At 37.4% G+C, this 14,396-nt stretch overlaps 4 protein-coding genes across 5 annotated transcripts; 2 read left to right on the forward strand and 2 right to left on the reverse strand.

Annotated features, from left to right (window-relative positions):
- Positions 1-697: 697 nt before the first annotated feature.
- LOC110854354 (pancreatic triacylglycerol lipase) lies at positions 698-3,736 on the reverse strand. The gene is made up of 6 exons (XM_035846837.1): positions 3,160-3,736; positions 2,017-2,159; positions 1,471-1,770; positions 1,266-1,409; positions 950-1,178; positions 698-882 (listed from the first exon to the last, which is right to left on the reverse strand). The coding sequence occupies exons 1-6, from the start codon at positions 3,279-3,281 to the stop codon at positions 822-824; spliced, it is 999 nt and encodes a 332-aa protein (XP_035702730.1). The 5' UTR covers positions 3,282-3,736; the 3' UTR covers positions 698-821.
- A 211-nt stretch (positions 3,737-3,947) lies between these two features.
- LOC118434080 lies at positions 3,948-6,636 on the forward strand. Its single transcript, XM_035846835.1, has 4 exons — positions 3,948-4,672; positions 4,960-5,471; positions 5,536-5,908; positions 6,376-6,636. Exons 1-4 carry the CDS (start codon positions 4,183-4,185, stop codon positions 6,552-6,554), a joined length of 1,554 nt encoding a protein of 517 aa, XP_035702728.1. The 5' UTR covers positions 3,948-4,182; the 3' UTR covers positions 6,555-6,636.
- A 4-nt stretch (positions 6,637-6,640) lies between these two features.
- On the forward strand, positions 6,641-9,835 carry LOC110854455 (farnesoate epoxidase). 2 transcript variants are annotated; one of them, XM_022102925.2, is made up of 8 exons: positions 6,641-7,489; positions 7,587-7,707; positions 7,794-7,915; positions 8,106-8,385; positions 8,484-8,660; positions 8,817-8,947; positions 9,111-9,291; positions 9,364-9,835. In XM_022102925.2, exons 1-8 carry the CDS (start codon positions 7,402-7,404, stop codon positions 9,797-9,799), a joined length of 1,536 nt encoding a protein of 511 aa, XP_021958617.2. In that variant the 5' UTR covers positions 6,641-7,401; the 3' UTR covers positions 9,800-9,835. The 2 variants fall into 2 exon arrangements, with proteins under 2 accessions (XP_021958617.2, XP_035702729.1); XM_035846836.1 differs by having other exon boundaries at positions 6,642-7,489; positions 8,871-8,947.
- A 1,129-nt stretch (positions 9,836-10,964) lies between these two features.
- Positions 10,965-14,044, reverse strand: LOC110854554 (cholesterol 7-desaturase). Its single transcript, XM_035852108.1, has 6 exons — positions 13,933-14,044; positions 13,500-13,691; positions 11,872-12,047; positions 11,540-11,782; positions 11,295-11,468; positions 10,965-11,208 (listed from the first exon to the last, which is right to left on the reverse strand). The coding sequence occupies exons 1-6, from the start codon at positions 14,042-14,044 to the stop codon at positions 11,068-11,070; spliced, it is 1,038 nt and encodes a 345-aa protein (XP_035708001.1). The 3' UTR covers positions 10,965-11,067.
- Positions 14,045-14,396: the final 352 nt, after the last annotated feature.

A 14,396-nucleotide genomic window follows, 5' to 3' on the forward strand; every position in this document is an offset into this window, starting at 1 on the left:
TGTGGGGCAGGAAGGAGAATAATTTTCTCGTAATATATCCAACACCTGAAGTAAGGAAATTACAAATTATGTAGATGTATGCGTTCGTTGGATTAACGCTTCTTCCAGCAAATTCTATACTATTTCTTAATAAAATAATTGGTTAATTGATTTACCTGTAACTCTATAATACGCGTCCATATTCTGCTCCTCTACAAATTTATACGTCACTGAGTTAAGGAAATCACTCCCTTGGTACACTGCGTCCGATATTTCAACAGACATTGGTAATGCGAATTTGTGGAAACAGTTAATGTATGTTAAAATAATTGGTGATTAGAAACACAAGATCATTTCCTGATTGGCCAGATCCTCTAATTTTTATTCGGACCCAGAAAACTCGAACTTTTCTAGGCATTACGACATTTGTTCATGAACAAGTCCATGTATGAATGCATATACTTCTAGTATTTTAGCAAGAATAATTGGCAAAAACCTGATCTTCATAACTCGTTTTTCCACTAGTTTGCTGTTTGGCGTACGATATATACAAACATTGACTGATAATGTGCTGATTATGTATTTTATTTAGCTTTCCGTAATTCTAGGAAAGCTCACAAGTCCCAACTAAAAAAAATATAAAACGGTCCTGCCCACTTTTTAACTTGCAAAAAATGTATTATTTTTGTGCACTAATTGTATGAAATTAATGTCCCACAAAAATAGGGTTGTATTTATTATCTAAATGGAAAATATCATTTCATACTATTCACATAAAAAAATTCATAATCCGAGTCATAAAATAAATTAGAAATATTGGTGGTTTTATTGATCGTTATTCCTCATAAAACTTGTGGCAGTGGCGGATTTTGTACCCCAGCAATATGAAAGACTCCTCGTGCCCTAAATTATTTGTGCAAATTTCTTGGTCATCACAGAACTCATTTATTAAAAATGTTAAATTTATTACCATGGTGATACATCCGCCCCAACAAGAACTGGGTTATTACATCGAGGATCGCAATATCTGTCCTTCAACAAATTTCCTATTACTTGACAGGAACATGCCATAAAATTTTTATACAGCGTCGCAGTATAAATCCGATTCGCAAACATGTGACTACACGCTCCAGGAAAACCAATTGGTAAAAAAATGACATCCCCAATTTCACACTTTGGTTGAAAAGTTCCTCCGTTCACTACGAAACACGGATACAATTAGGTCACAGTCAAACTGTTTTTTTTGTCAGATAAATGATTGATGCACAGAATATGTATGTTCATACCGATAAAATCAGCATCTCCAATTGCCCATTTTCCTCCAAGGATTCCAATATTCGTATGGATCACATCAACAAAATGGCCATCACCTCGGGCAAGACTTTTGCCATGAGCTGAGGGGAAAAATAGCGGTCCGGCAGGGTCCAGACCTATCAAATATGATGGCATCAAACACCCAGAATATATCATGCAAAACATTTAATTACGCACCCGTTAATCGTCCAATTTTTTCACCATCCATTAAATATTGAACTCGTTTCCCCGTCTCCCCAGCAACATGTGCTCCTATTGAATGTCCAATAATGTGGACATCATTAAACTCCAGAACCATTTCATTATTTAGCCAAATTATAAAACACGCAATCCGCTCCCCGACTATGTCAACAATTTTTAAAACGACTTCCACATATCCTGGCAGCGTTGTTAAAGGTGTCGGAATTATGGGCGGGGTAGACAATTTAGACCAATCCACCATAATGACATTTATGTAGGGTCGAGTTGCTAGATATGCTGAACAAATTAAAAAACTGGAGTTAATTGTTGAACAACTTGAACAATTAAGTCATGTACAGTGGAATGTTTTGTGCTTGTGAATACTGGTCATCTCATTTGCGTATTATGACGCATTCGTGAGAGACATGTAGTTTATCGAACATCAAAAGTCCGTATTTTCGAAATGGGAATAGTGAGATTTATGTAAATTAGGCGACACCCACAAAAAATTCCACTGTATAAGTGTATGATAATTTAATTAACCATCTTTCATTGCTGTTAAGAGGGGGTCGTCATTACTGTCGGTGTATCCATGAACAATAATTACCGTTGGGTGACCCCATAAATAGCTTGAGTTTTTTAGCGTGGTGGAATTATTGCAAACGATTTCAGTCTTATTTCCTGCCCTGTATTTGGAAGAAATGTACATAATTTCATCGCAAGATATTTGTCACATGTACCTAGTCAGGTACGAAATTCTTTGATAAACGTTTTTTACTGCAGTAAAATAACGGGTAAGAATTTTTAATTAAAATTTTCCACATGGATGCATAATATACCTGTGTATAATATAAAAATACTAAATATCCAAATTTCCTCTTCTAGAGCACACAAACTTACAAAATCTGATGGTAAACTGATCGCCTGGATTACGCACGGTTTCCTGTGAAAACTTATCCCAAGCCATGCGTAAATTTAACAAGGAAAATTAAATAATTTACACTAAGCAAAAATCATATATACCCCTGGCAAATAGAAAACGTCGAAGATCTCATCCCCCTAAGTCTTTGATGGCTTGGATTTGAATTAATCTGCTGGAGAAAGCGAAACCCTGTTTTTCTCTAGAAGGGGTTACAGTGCAAGCCAAGAATTACATTACCAAAGTTGCCAAACTTAGTGTAAAACCTTTGAGGTCCGGTCTATTGAAAAATAGAAACTGAATTTTTTAAAAGGTCACGGCTCAGCCATATTGTGCAAAAATTGTGGAAAATTGACTCTGAGCTCATTTCATAGATTTAATTTGGTCACAAAAATGCCATCGGTAATAGCAGACCTTAATCATCTGGATTTTGACTTGGGGCGTAAAATTGAGACCATGGCCTGCTCTAAAACTTCCACTGGTGCAGAAGTTTTCAAATTTTGTTTCTCAACGCTTGTGACCATTTTCCGGTAGAAACCGCGCGTGCTCCAAGCGACCGGCCGTCCATCAGATTTCTCAAGCGTGTGTACTCCAGGAGAGGAAATTTGGAAAGGTAGTATTTTTATATTATACACAGGTATATTGTGCATCCATATGGAAAATTTTAATTAAAAATTCTTACCCGTTATTTTTGTGCAGTAAAAAACGTTTATCAAAGAATTTCATACCCGACTAGGTACATATTTGCATTATGTAAAACTGCTCACCGTGGGAAGAGGAAAAATTTGATATCTTCAGGATTTGCGCTGACTAGGAAGGAGTCCACCATTTGGTGTGATATGGACAGAAGAACTAAGAATTTGGAGAGTAAATGGTTCCTAGGCGGCATTTCATAGTTTATGTTAAATTGTTAAATGTTACTTCTTGTATATTTAAATATTGAATTTGTATTGGTAACGAAATTAGGGGCTATGAATATGCAGCTTTACTACATAATATGAACACGTTGAACTTAAGGTTTTGCAAATTTGACAGAATGCAACGTGGCGAGGGATATTAAGTGTTAGGTAACTTCCCACATTCAACTGGGTTTGAACTATTTAATAAAAACTGAAAAGATTTGATTTGATGGCACTAAATTAAACCGGTTTTTTATTCGATTCGATAACAGCCTGAGTCGGTCTTGAGAAAATGTTTGTCTTAACAACACGTGAAGATAAAACGGAAATTTGTGTACAACCCTCCTTTGACCTGCGGAAGCGTGGGGGCTCAGGGAAACTATCCCCGCGGTTATTCGGTGTCCCGGGGACACCGAATATCCCCGATGACTGTCCCGGATGACTGTCCCCGTCATCTGCCCATGTTATTTTAGCTCACCTCAGAAAAAAGGATTCCGTAACTTTTCTTTGTACATTACGCTTACATTACTGTCCTGTTTCATACCTACACCGTAATCAATATTGGATTTCGTATTTGTCAACAGAACAGAACAGGTTTTTTGTAAGAGATGTGGGTAGAGGTCCAATTATTACTTTGCGGTACCAAGTAACTTTTTATACCCTTACATATATGAGACAAAGAAGTCGTGCAAAAAAATATCCAATCTGAATACTTGGTAGTCCTACCCCAGTTGTCGCAAATAGCAGTATTTACATAACCAAGTCGAATTAATCAAATCCTACATTGCTAGAGTATGTATTCCACATTTGGAGGCGGATTAAAAAATTAACACATCGTTCTTAAAATACATAACTAGTGCTAATCTAAATTGTAAATCACCCTTAATTAAAATGTATTCCACGTTGGCAAAGTATGCTGGTTTCGTGTTTCAAATTTGTGTAGCGTACGTCATACTAGCTCCACTGCTTGTGTGTGTTTTCGTCCTCAATGAATTATACCGTTATTTTATTATAGTTTTCCTATATTTGTGTCATGACGAATACTGCCTCGTTGGGAATGGATTGGACTGCATTTGTCTTTGGAAGAAGGATTACACATCTGAAAATGAAGGACGGCACGGTGTCATGAACATTGTCATGTTGCAATCGAATAGTTTCGATAATTTTACCATTCAAGATGAGCAAAAGTTCGTGGTGGAGAAAGTGTTTGAGAAAAATGGTGCTTTATTGTATGAAAAATTGAAGCAGGTGGTAGTGACAAAGTATGGTTTTGCATTGTGGAAGAAAGATAGTGGTATGTTTGACATAAAAAACCACGTGTACATATATCCGAGGACAGATGACCAAATCATAACGGAGGAAGTTCTGCTGGACGAAATTGGTAAGGAGTAAAAATTTCATGGATCGATAGTTTTTCGTCAGAATAGGGTTGGTAATCGGACTATATATCCGATTCGACCGGATTATCCGGCTGTGGCCCGATCTGAAATCCGTGGTATAGTAAACGGCGGGATAAAGAAATCTGATCCGGTTCGACGGATCGGGCATTGTCGGATCGGATCTATCAACCATATGAATTTTTTAAACTCTTCGATCGCGAAAAAAATATACAAGAACGGGAAGTACTCGTATGTAGAATTGACCTAATTAACTAATTAAAATCCACAGTACCACACCTGTCAAAAGGGATGAACGAAACTAAACCACAATGGGAATGGATTGTCATTCCGAAAGTGAAATTACGCTGTCACGACACCCCGCAAATGGTACGTTTGTTCCGATTTCATCACGCCTATATGGACGGTGGGTCTTGTGGGCTTCTTATTGGGGACGGTATACTAGAATTCTCGGACGCCTTGGGGAGATCTATTGATCGTCCTCCCTACGTTATTGATCCCCTGGCCAAACCTCTAAAACCAAAGGAACAAATACAAGCCGTTCTTGCAAAATGGTTAGGTATCACTGGTCTCCCGTTTTTCGTCATAGATCCAATTTTCCACCCAAGCCGATACCCAAAAAGCGATAAAATTGCGTATAAACCGGAAAAAGGTGGATCAGGATGTCGTAATTTTTGCATTTCGAGAAGATTAGACTTTGAGACAATTCGAGCCATCAAGTCATTCTCGGCAAGACCAGTCTCATTCATTTTGGTGGATTCTGTACTCAAATCCATATCCATTGTAAGTCGACACTTTCAATTTAATGTCTCGTCTTCTCAAGTAATAGCTTAAAAAATCTGTGAAGGTTATGCAGGGAAAGCAGATCTCCGACCCTGCCAAGAAATATTTTGATATCGCAATACCCATAGCACTCCTTCCTTACCGAGATCTTAAACCGAGGAATAAAACCGGCGTTGTCAGGCTGTTACCGGAAGCAAGAACAACCCAATTAAACGTTGGCGAGGAGACAAGTATCTCATCCAGAATACAATTCTTTTCATACTTTTACATCCTTAAAATAATTGGACGTTTTCCTGTCCGCGTTGTGAGACTTCTTCTCCATGGTACTCCGAGCAGTATCGTATTCTCAAATATGCCATTCACTACGGAACTTGGTACAATTCAAGGTCAACTTGTGAATGGGGTGGGATCATGGCCTTGCTGTACGGGAGCCACAGGTCAGTATTAAATACATACATGTAATGTCTAAAATTGGTGGTGAAGCTTTCCTCCAAGGTTTAGCTAAGAATTTGAAACACTAGATTGTTGTGACTAGTCAAAATCAGACTGTAAATCCAGCTCGTTGGTGAGCTAGATGCCATAAGACTAATGTTGACTCAGCACACCCCGGTTCGACCTTGATTTACAGTCTGGTAAAAATATTATTTTTACACGCTGCATCCCTGCATGAACGCCCCCTCAATAAAGCTGATGAACTTTGTGTTGAAAACAAATTACATTAACACGCGTCCATGACCCATGTTAATCTATGTACATATATTGTTGTTTTTGACCTTGCTAAATTTCATAAATTCGGGCCTAGACGTCTTTAACCTCAGTTAGCTAGGCACTGATACTGTGTGCAACTGTCCCCCAATTTTATTACAGAATTAATTACTCCTACCTTATTTGGCTTTGTTTATAGGAATAGCAATCTCAACAATAAGATATGGTGAAACGGTGTCATTCATGTGTTCCGTTGACGATACTGTCCTAAGTCGGGGTGAGACGCAAAGGTTCCTTGAAACTGTGGTGGATCAAATAATAGATTTGTCTCAACGTGGAAATCAGACTGCTTCTGACCATATCTCGATTTCTGTTTAATTAAGAAATGCCACGTGTGTTATGAAATGTTACAGCATGAGTTCGCATTTGTTGAGAATAAAGATGATTCTATTTCAATGTATGCATTTACGAGGTGTCCGGATGGTTTGTCTCCAACGTTCGAGATATTCTTGTTCATACCAGGTAAATAAATCTGTACGAGTAAGATACAATTTTTTTTACTCCATCAAATCGTAAGGTTTAGGAAGAAATTAAATCCTGCTCTAGAAACCGTATTATAAAATCCTAATTTCTTTCAAACTCCAAAAATACACATTCAGCTAAACCAAAAATTGTAAAAATTGATATTTTTCTATAGATTTATCGCATATGTATTACGCATATCCACTAAAATACAGTCCTTCTATAAGTAGAATTTGTTATTAATGTACGTACGTATGTATGCATGACATCGCACTATTAACGTGTGCTAAAGTTAGTGAAGTATATCTTGTGCTTCTGGTAAAACATTTCAGATATGTAAATACGTGTCAAAGAAAAACAGGTTATAATTTACAACCTGTAAATACGTTGATTGGACCGTACCAACCATTCAAGCACCAGTTTTTACGAGACCCTGCATTGTCCTGTAAAAGCCCTTCTCATTACACTAATGCCAACGAGAAGAATCCATACGATCATGTTCACTTTTCCATGCACTGCATGGCTTCATGGCTTCATGCATAAGATTGGCGTCTGTACAAATTTTTCATTTTGCAATATTGCCAAATCCTGTTTAGAATATATCTAACTTGTTCACCTTGCAACTGTATTTGGTCTGTGGACACGTGTTGTTGGAGAGCCATACTATTTTTTCTGGATACAAATACACTCTTGCTTTCGAATCATGTTGAACCTTGTGGTACTAGTTTTAACACTTTTAGTGATTTACTTACTTATAAAGTACCACAAAAGAAGCACAAGTACTCCACCAGGTGAGTGATAAGCAATATATTAATTAATATTAATCCAGCAATAAAAACTTATGAAATTTTTTAACCTAAATACGCGGCTTATTTCTTAATTCGAAAGGTCCCGCTGGATATCCCCTAGTAGGCAATTTACTTCAAATTGGTGCTCGACCACATTTATCTTATACGAGATGGGCAAAAATGTATGGTGGAATTTACCGGATAAAGATTGGATCTACAAAGTAAATGAAAACGCAAATAGATGAATTTTTATGTATCTTTCCCAGATTAAATTGTATGATGTAATGCATATCAATCATATTTTCAGCATGTTTATCCTCACATCCACAAGTCTCGTTAAGGAAGCTTTTAACACTGGGCTTGAACTTTCAGGACGAATGGAAATTAAATCGATTCGAGACATCTTTGATGATGCTGCAATAACGCATGGTATACAAATTTTGAATAAGTTTATAAATAGGTCAACTAATGGGCCAGATGTATAAAAATAAGTCAATGTTGTTGCCTCAAAATTTTAACGAACAAAATAATTTCCCAATGCAATTTTAGAGCAAAAGCATTTTCTTATTTTCATGCATATGGCCAATGAAACAGAGATGTATGTAATTCTTTCTTAAAGGAGTAAACGGAGCGGATGGAGAAAGTTGGAATATTTTGAGGAGATTTACGTTACAACAATTGCATAACATGGGGTACGCTGGGAAACGTATCGAGGAATATATTTTGGACGAAGTACGCCACATGCTCGGCGAGATTGAAGAATCTAATGGGAAACCAGTCAAGGATATTATGGAGACGTTTTCCCTTCCAGTGGTCAGCTCGTTGTGGAGAGTGATAACGGGTGAGAGGTTAACTCGAGGGGACGCCGAGTTTCAAAAGATGCTTGGAATGGTTCGCAGGTTAGCTGATAAGGGGCGGTTCATAACTTATGTAACACAAAAATCGCGGAATTCTTTAGACATTTTCTTGCTTAATTAAAAAATTGCAAACATTTTAGAGCAATTGATGCCATGGTTGGGAAAGGGAGCATTTTATTCTTGCTGCCGTGGATACGTCACGTAGCGCCAGAGTCGTCTGGTTATAACAATTTTCGCCAGATAATGGGAGAATTGAGGGATTTTTTCGTAGGGGTTGTTTCCAGACATGAGAAGAATTTGGATAACTCGCCACCAAGGTACACACCTACATATACAGTTGTACAGCGGTCGCGGAAATGTCGGACAGAGGGGACAATGTCCCCACGGTTTTTCAATGTCCCCATCATCTTCTTTTCATGTTATATCAGACCCTCCCTCCCCTATCCTAAAATGCTACTGTAATGTCTCCACAGCTTCCGTGGCCACCTGTTGCAGGAGTTTATTAATCCTTTTGATGTGACATTTAGTAACATGGTTCAAGCTTTTCTACAACAAATACACAATACATCTGATAAGGATTCTCACTTTTATGGAGATTTGGGAAGTAAGAAATTACGGGTTGACATTTTTGTTTGCTTATTGAGTCCTTCTCTTCTTTATTGTTCAGCGAGAAATTATCAAACGGCATAAAAAAGTGTCATCCCTAACATTTAATTCAATTTGTATTGGAACTCATATTTTCGAATTGACACTTCTGTAATTTATAGAACGACACTTGGTTGCCACGATGTTCGATATTATTGAAGGTGGATATTTTGCACTGACCACGGCAATATCGTGGTCACTGCTGTATCTCGCAGTCTTTACGGAAGTTCAAGACAAGGTACGCGAAGAAACGAATAACATTGTTGCAAAGGGGGAACAATGCAGATTGTCGGATAGGTCGAGGTAAGTATGTAACTGCTTTGGCTAATAAAATTGTGCGGGTCTTTTAAACAAAACATTTCAAATTATTCAAAGGATGCCGTATACACAAGCAACAATTGCGGAAATTCATCGATTTTCTTCCGTAACAGCGATGGGTGTACCACACCGGGCAGTGGAAAGTAAAAACGTTGGAAAATACATGATTCCCAAAGGTTCCTTAATCATTCACAATATTTATGGGATTCACATGGATGAGGAAATTTGGGGCGATCCGACCACTTTTAGACCGACCCGATTTCTCAACCCTACCACAAATGAATACATTATGAATGAGAATCTCATGCCATTCTCGTTTGGAAAAAGACAATGCTTTGGAAAGTCTTTTGCAAACGATACAATATTTCTTTTCATTACAAATATTTTAAAGCAGTATACTGTGTCTACCGTGGGAGATGTAACTTTAGAACCGGAAGTAGCTTTTGCATTATATCCTAAACCATTTGCACTAAAATTTGAAAAATTAATTTAGTAATAAAATTCAACTTTTTGAATGAGGCAAAGTTAATGGACTTGGGTTTCAATAATAAATTAATTAATGTGTACATTTTCTAACGATTGGGAGATCGCCACAGAAAACGTATGTATGTATGCACGTGTTTATCATTATTTATGTACATACATACGAGTATGTTTAATTACACCGTCTTTGGTAGTGTGCATCTCGGCAAGTATAAAATAGGACCGGAAGCGATACGATATTTCTGTGCGGGACGTTCCTGCAATTAGAAGGATCCTCCGCTTCCGAATCGTACACAAATCCGAAAGAATTCAACCCGTACAGATTTGTGGGAGAAAACGCAACGCTTGAACCGGCAGGACCTCCAAGTCTTACTGCGTGGGGCGGCGGAAGTCATCTCTGTCCAGGAAAATTTTTGCAATATGAGAAATTAAAATGGCATTGTTTCATCGCTGCAAATTTTACAATCTGTTTAGATCCTGCTGTTGAGGTTACAGTTGATTATTTTGCACCAACATCTATTGTCCGCAAGTATGCAAAATTCATTGTGAGTGAAAAAACTGGTTAGGTTAGGTTAATATGTTAATGGGTATGTACATACATAATAAAAAGTTACTGTTTTTGCGATCACATTTTTGACTATTTGCATAAATTGCCAAAAAGATTCATGTCATGTGCCTCGTAATTTATGTATCTACGAAAGGGTGCAATCTTGTCTGTAAGTAAGTTGTTTTGCTGGTGTGGATTACTTTCCTAACTAGAAGAATTGTTGATATGTACATATTTTTAGACTAGTTGAACTTGCAAAATGCTCACAAATGGAATCTTTTTCACATAAATCAGTACAGGAACCTGACACGTAGATTTTTCTGTTGATGGAAAACATCTAATTAATTGGGTACATAACATATTTTACAACTTTAGTACATTGAGAAAAACAAGCACATGTTGTTTCCAAAAACATTATCAGTTTGCGTGACAAGTTTTGACTTCAAACCAACCTTGAAACTCGATTGATTTACGCCTCAGCATACATTTGTTTGTAGGGTCAGTCAGGACCACTTTTTGAGAACAGACCCGGCTGCACGTGTATGCACAAATTTTATACTCGATAAATTTTTATTATTATTTTGTAGATGACATTACAAGGTTAACCTTCATTATATATAACTGTATAACTTAACTGTATAAAATCTGCTTTTCATCCCTTAATAAATTCATATCGCCATACATAAGACTAGGCCAAGTGAAATTAAGGACAAAATAAAACCCACTTTTACTTACTCATTGTCGTTTGACGTGGTTTCCCCATAAAATTGAGCATACCACCGCCTGAACATTTTTATATATTTATCCTCCTTTACAAGGAATGGTTTGTCGGTGAATGATTTCCTGTTCATGATGACACGGTCGCGAAGTGCCTGTGATTGAATAATGAAAATTAGGTTAGCATCGATGAGTCCCTGGTTTATGTAAATATGGAGTAAAATAATTAGAAAGAGCATACATTATTATGAATACCGTCCATTAATTGCTTCACGAAGCATTGGAGCATCCTTGGTTCGGCATAAATTCGGAGGATGGACCTAGTACGAAGCTCTCTGGAGGGGACGAGGCCTTGTATAATGACAAATTTTCCGGTGGGGGTAGACATATAGAGAAGCATTAGGGCTGGACCAATCTATTGGTGGGAATAATTTGTATGCAATATTTATACATTTCATGCACAAAGTCCTATGTACATGAACTTACATGAACAGCTTTCATGGTAGCATAGCCGCAATGAAATCGCTGAAATATTTCGATTTTGTGCTGCATCGTCATAAAAGCTTTATGGTTTTCGTCACATTTTTTACTGGGTGACCATTCTCCAGTGTGAATGTGACGAATATGACTCCTCTGGATCCAAGATTTCCGTACATCGCCGGAAATGGTGGATAGATCTGTGTGCACTTCATTCAAATGGGGAACGTCCGCCAGGTTTTCAGGAATATCCTGGAAAAGGATGAATTTTACTTTGTTTATAGATACATAATAATTTATACGGAGTATTTATTTTTTGGCAATAACTTATATTCAATTACTTGAATGTGGCATAATGTATCAAACACTATTCTACCCCGGAATGACCAGTTATCTCTGTCAATCTCTGGAATTTCTTCCAAATTCCAGGACGGCTCTTCATTTTGTGGGTACCAGACGAATATCAGGCCATACTTTTCCTGTGATTTCCACATTTTTGTGGATACATTTGACGGAACTGAAGTTATGTGTAAGAAAGGCATGGAAATATTCGTAAAAGGTTGAAATGAGATCAGGTAGTGAGGGTATTCATTACCAGTTAGCATCATTAGTGACATTAGACAAAAACAAAGTTCGAAACTTCGCAAAAAATTTGATTTGAAAACTCATTTGCGAACTTTCCCATCTTCAATATGCAAGTTAACCACTTCAACCCTAGGAGACGAGTTTTTTCATACCTTTCACCCCTAGTAACCGCGAATTTTTACCTCCCTTGAGCCCGAAATTTTTATCTACTGCATGACGTTAATTCCTGGGCCATGAATTAAAAAATGGTGTTCCCACCGGAATTATTCTGGACACTTTTTTATGAAAATTGATGTGAATAACCTTTCAAGAAGGGATTTTGAGTTATAATTTGCATTTTTGAGTTGTGGCGAACCACCAATGTTTATAGCCGAAAATAGCCAACACGCCGAATTTTAAAAATGATTGTAATTGCATGAAAAGTTAGACAAGCATGGAGTAATACTTGCATAATAGTACGTAAACTCGCAAATATTGATTATAGCGCCTAAAGCGCCTTAGGAGCCGATTTTGGGCGGGAAAACCAAAAATCCTTACAATGACTTTAAATAGACAGCAATGGCAATGAATAATTATCCCGTGAGAGGAAATTGCTCGAAAATAGACTATGGCGCATCTGGTGAATAGAAATCAATTTAAAGCGGGAAAATTAAATTCTACTAATTCCTGCAATCTCTTAATTTTTAATTTTCCCGCCCAAAAGATATTTCAGCGGCACCCGATACGTAATCATTAATTTTGACGTAGTTTACCCTACTGGCAAGATTATTTGTCGCCTATAATTAAATCCATGCAATGATGGAATTCAACCAACTTTTAGTTTTCTCGCCCAAAACGCCCGTTTGTGCTACATGCGAGCAAAACAATTTCTCTAATCTTATCGTAAAGCGTTGTTGAAATAAATCGGTGTCGAAATTTCCGTGCAAAAAACAGTTTTCACAACTCGGCGTGTTGGCTAGATATAGCCACTTGGCTATTAATTTATTTTGCATCCCTTTCTAATGTTATTTCCTAACAGAAAATTTATCTTCCCGCCTAAAGGGCGGGTTGTTGACTCATAACTCTTGCTTTGCTTTGCTTGGAGAGGCAATGACCTAATTTTTTCCGGATACGACACATAGTCGTAGACCGGTGTGAACGGAAAATACGCCACATAGTCGTATCCGTTGTCAAGGGTCAATACGACACATCGTCGTATTCCGGTGCCAAGGGAACTTACGCCACATGGTCGTACTCGGCGTAAAGGTCAAATACGCCACATAGTCGTTATAGGGGCGAAGTGGTTAAGCTAGTTTGCAATTTTTGTTTTCAGAATTATGTTGCGAATGTGCCGGCTCGTAATGAATACCCTCAATATTCAAATAACTAATTAATACACACGTACCATCTTCTGCGTATGGGATATGCACTAATTTTCCGTTCTGACTTCCATCATAACACCAGCCATGAAAAGGACACTTAATACATTCCCCCGAAACCGAGCTACCCACGCCTAAATGTGCTCCCAAATGGGGGCAATATCCGTCCGAGACATAAGATTGACCACTGGTTCCTCTCCAAGCGACCAGGTTGCAGCCTGCAAATTTTTTTTACCGACGATATTTATTTATGCTAATGGCAAGCTACGAAATACACATACGGTGGAATTATTTATGCGTGTCACTTCATTTGCATAAATCCCAACATCTCCATATTCGGTGATACGGACTTTCCATACTAAATAAACTCTGTCTCTCACGAATGCGTCAAAATATGCAAATAAGGTGACTAGCACAAATGATTCCACTGTAGTTAAATACGTGTGATTTAAAACTTACCAAATGCATTAACTTCTAATACTTTCGATTTCTTTAAACTGTCCGATTCACAAATGGGAATCCAACCTTTTGGAAATGGAGGTGGAAGTTTCCCATTTTTCCTTGCCCTCATTAGTTCATTGATTAAGTCTCTCTTAAATGTGTTGCTTTTATAGGGGGACACAGCATCCTCAAATCCGGGTTCTATACGTTCCTAAAAAAGTATCTAGTTAATAAGCCGAATGGTATTTATGAAAAATATATTTATTTCGTTTTGACTCACGGAAATTATTGTGTATGGAGATTTAAAGGAGTATTTGTAAAGCGCAGTTAATAGAGCAGAAACAAACAAAAGTAAAAATATCCACCAAATCGAAGTATTTTCATGTTGATGTTGAGATATTAAATTATGTAAAATATTAAAATTGTATTTTACAAAGTTAAAAAAGGGGTCAAAATCCATTATGTCTGGGAAAACTTGTTCA

Source organism: Folsomia candida, unplaced genomic scaffold (genome assembly GCF_002217175.1).
Source record: "Folsomia candida strain VU population unplaced genomic scaffold, ASM221717v1 Fcan01_Sc001, whole genome shotgun sequence".
Taxonomy (NCBI): domain Eukaryota; kingdom Metazoa; phylum Arthropoda; class Collembola; order Entomobryomorpha; family Isotomidae; genus Folsomia; species Folsomia candida.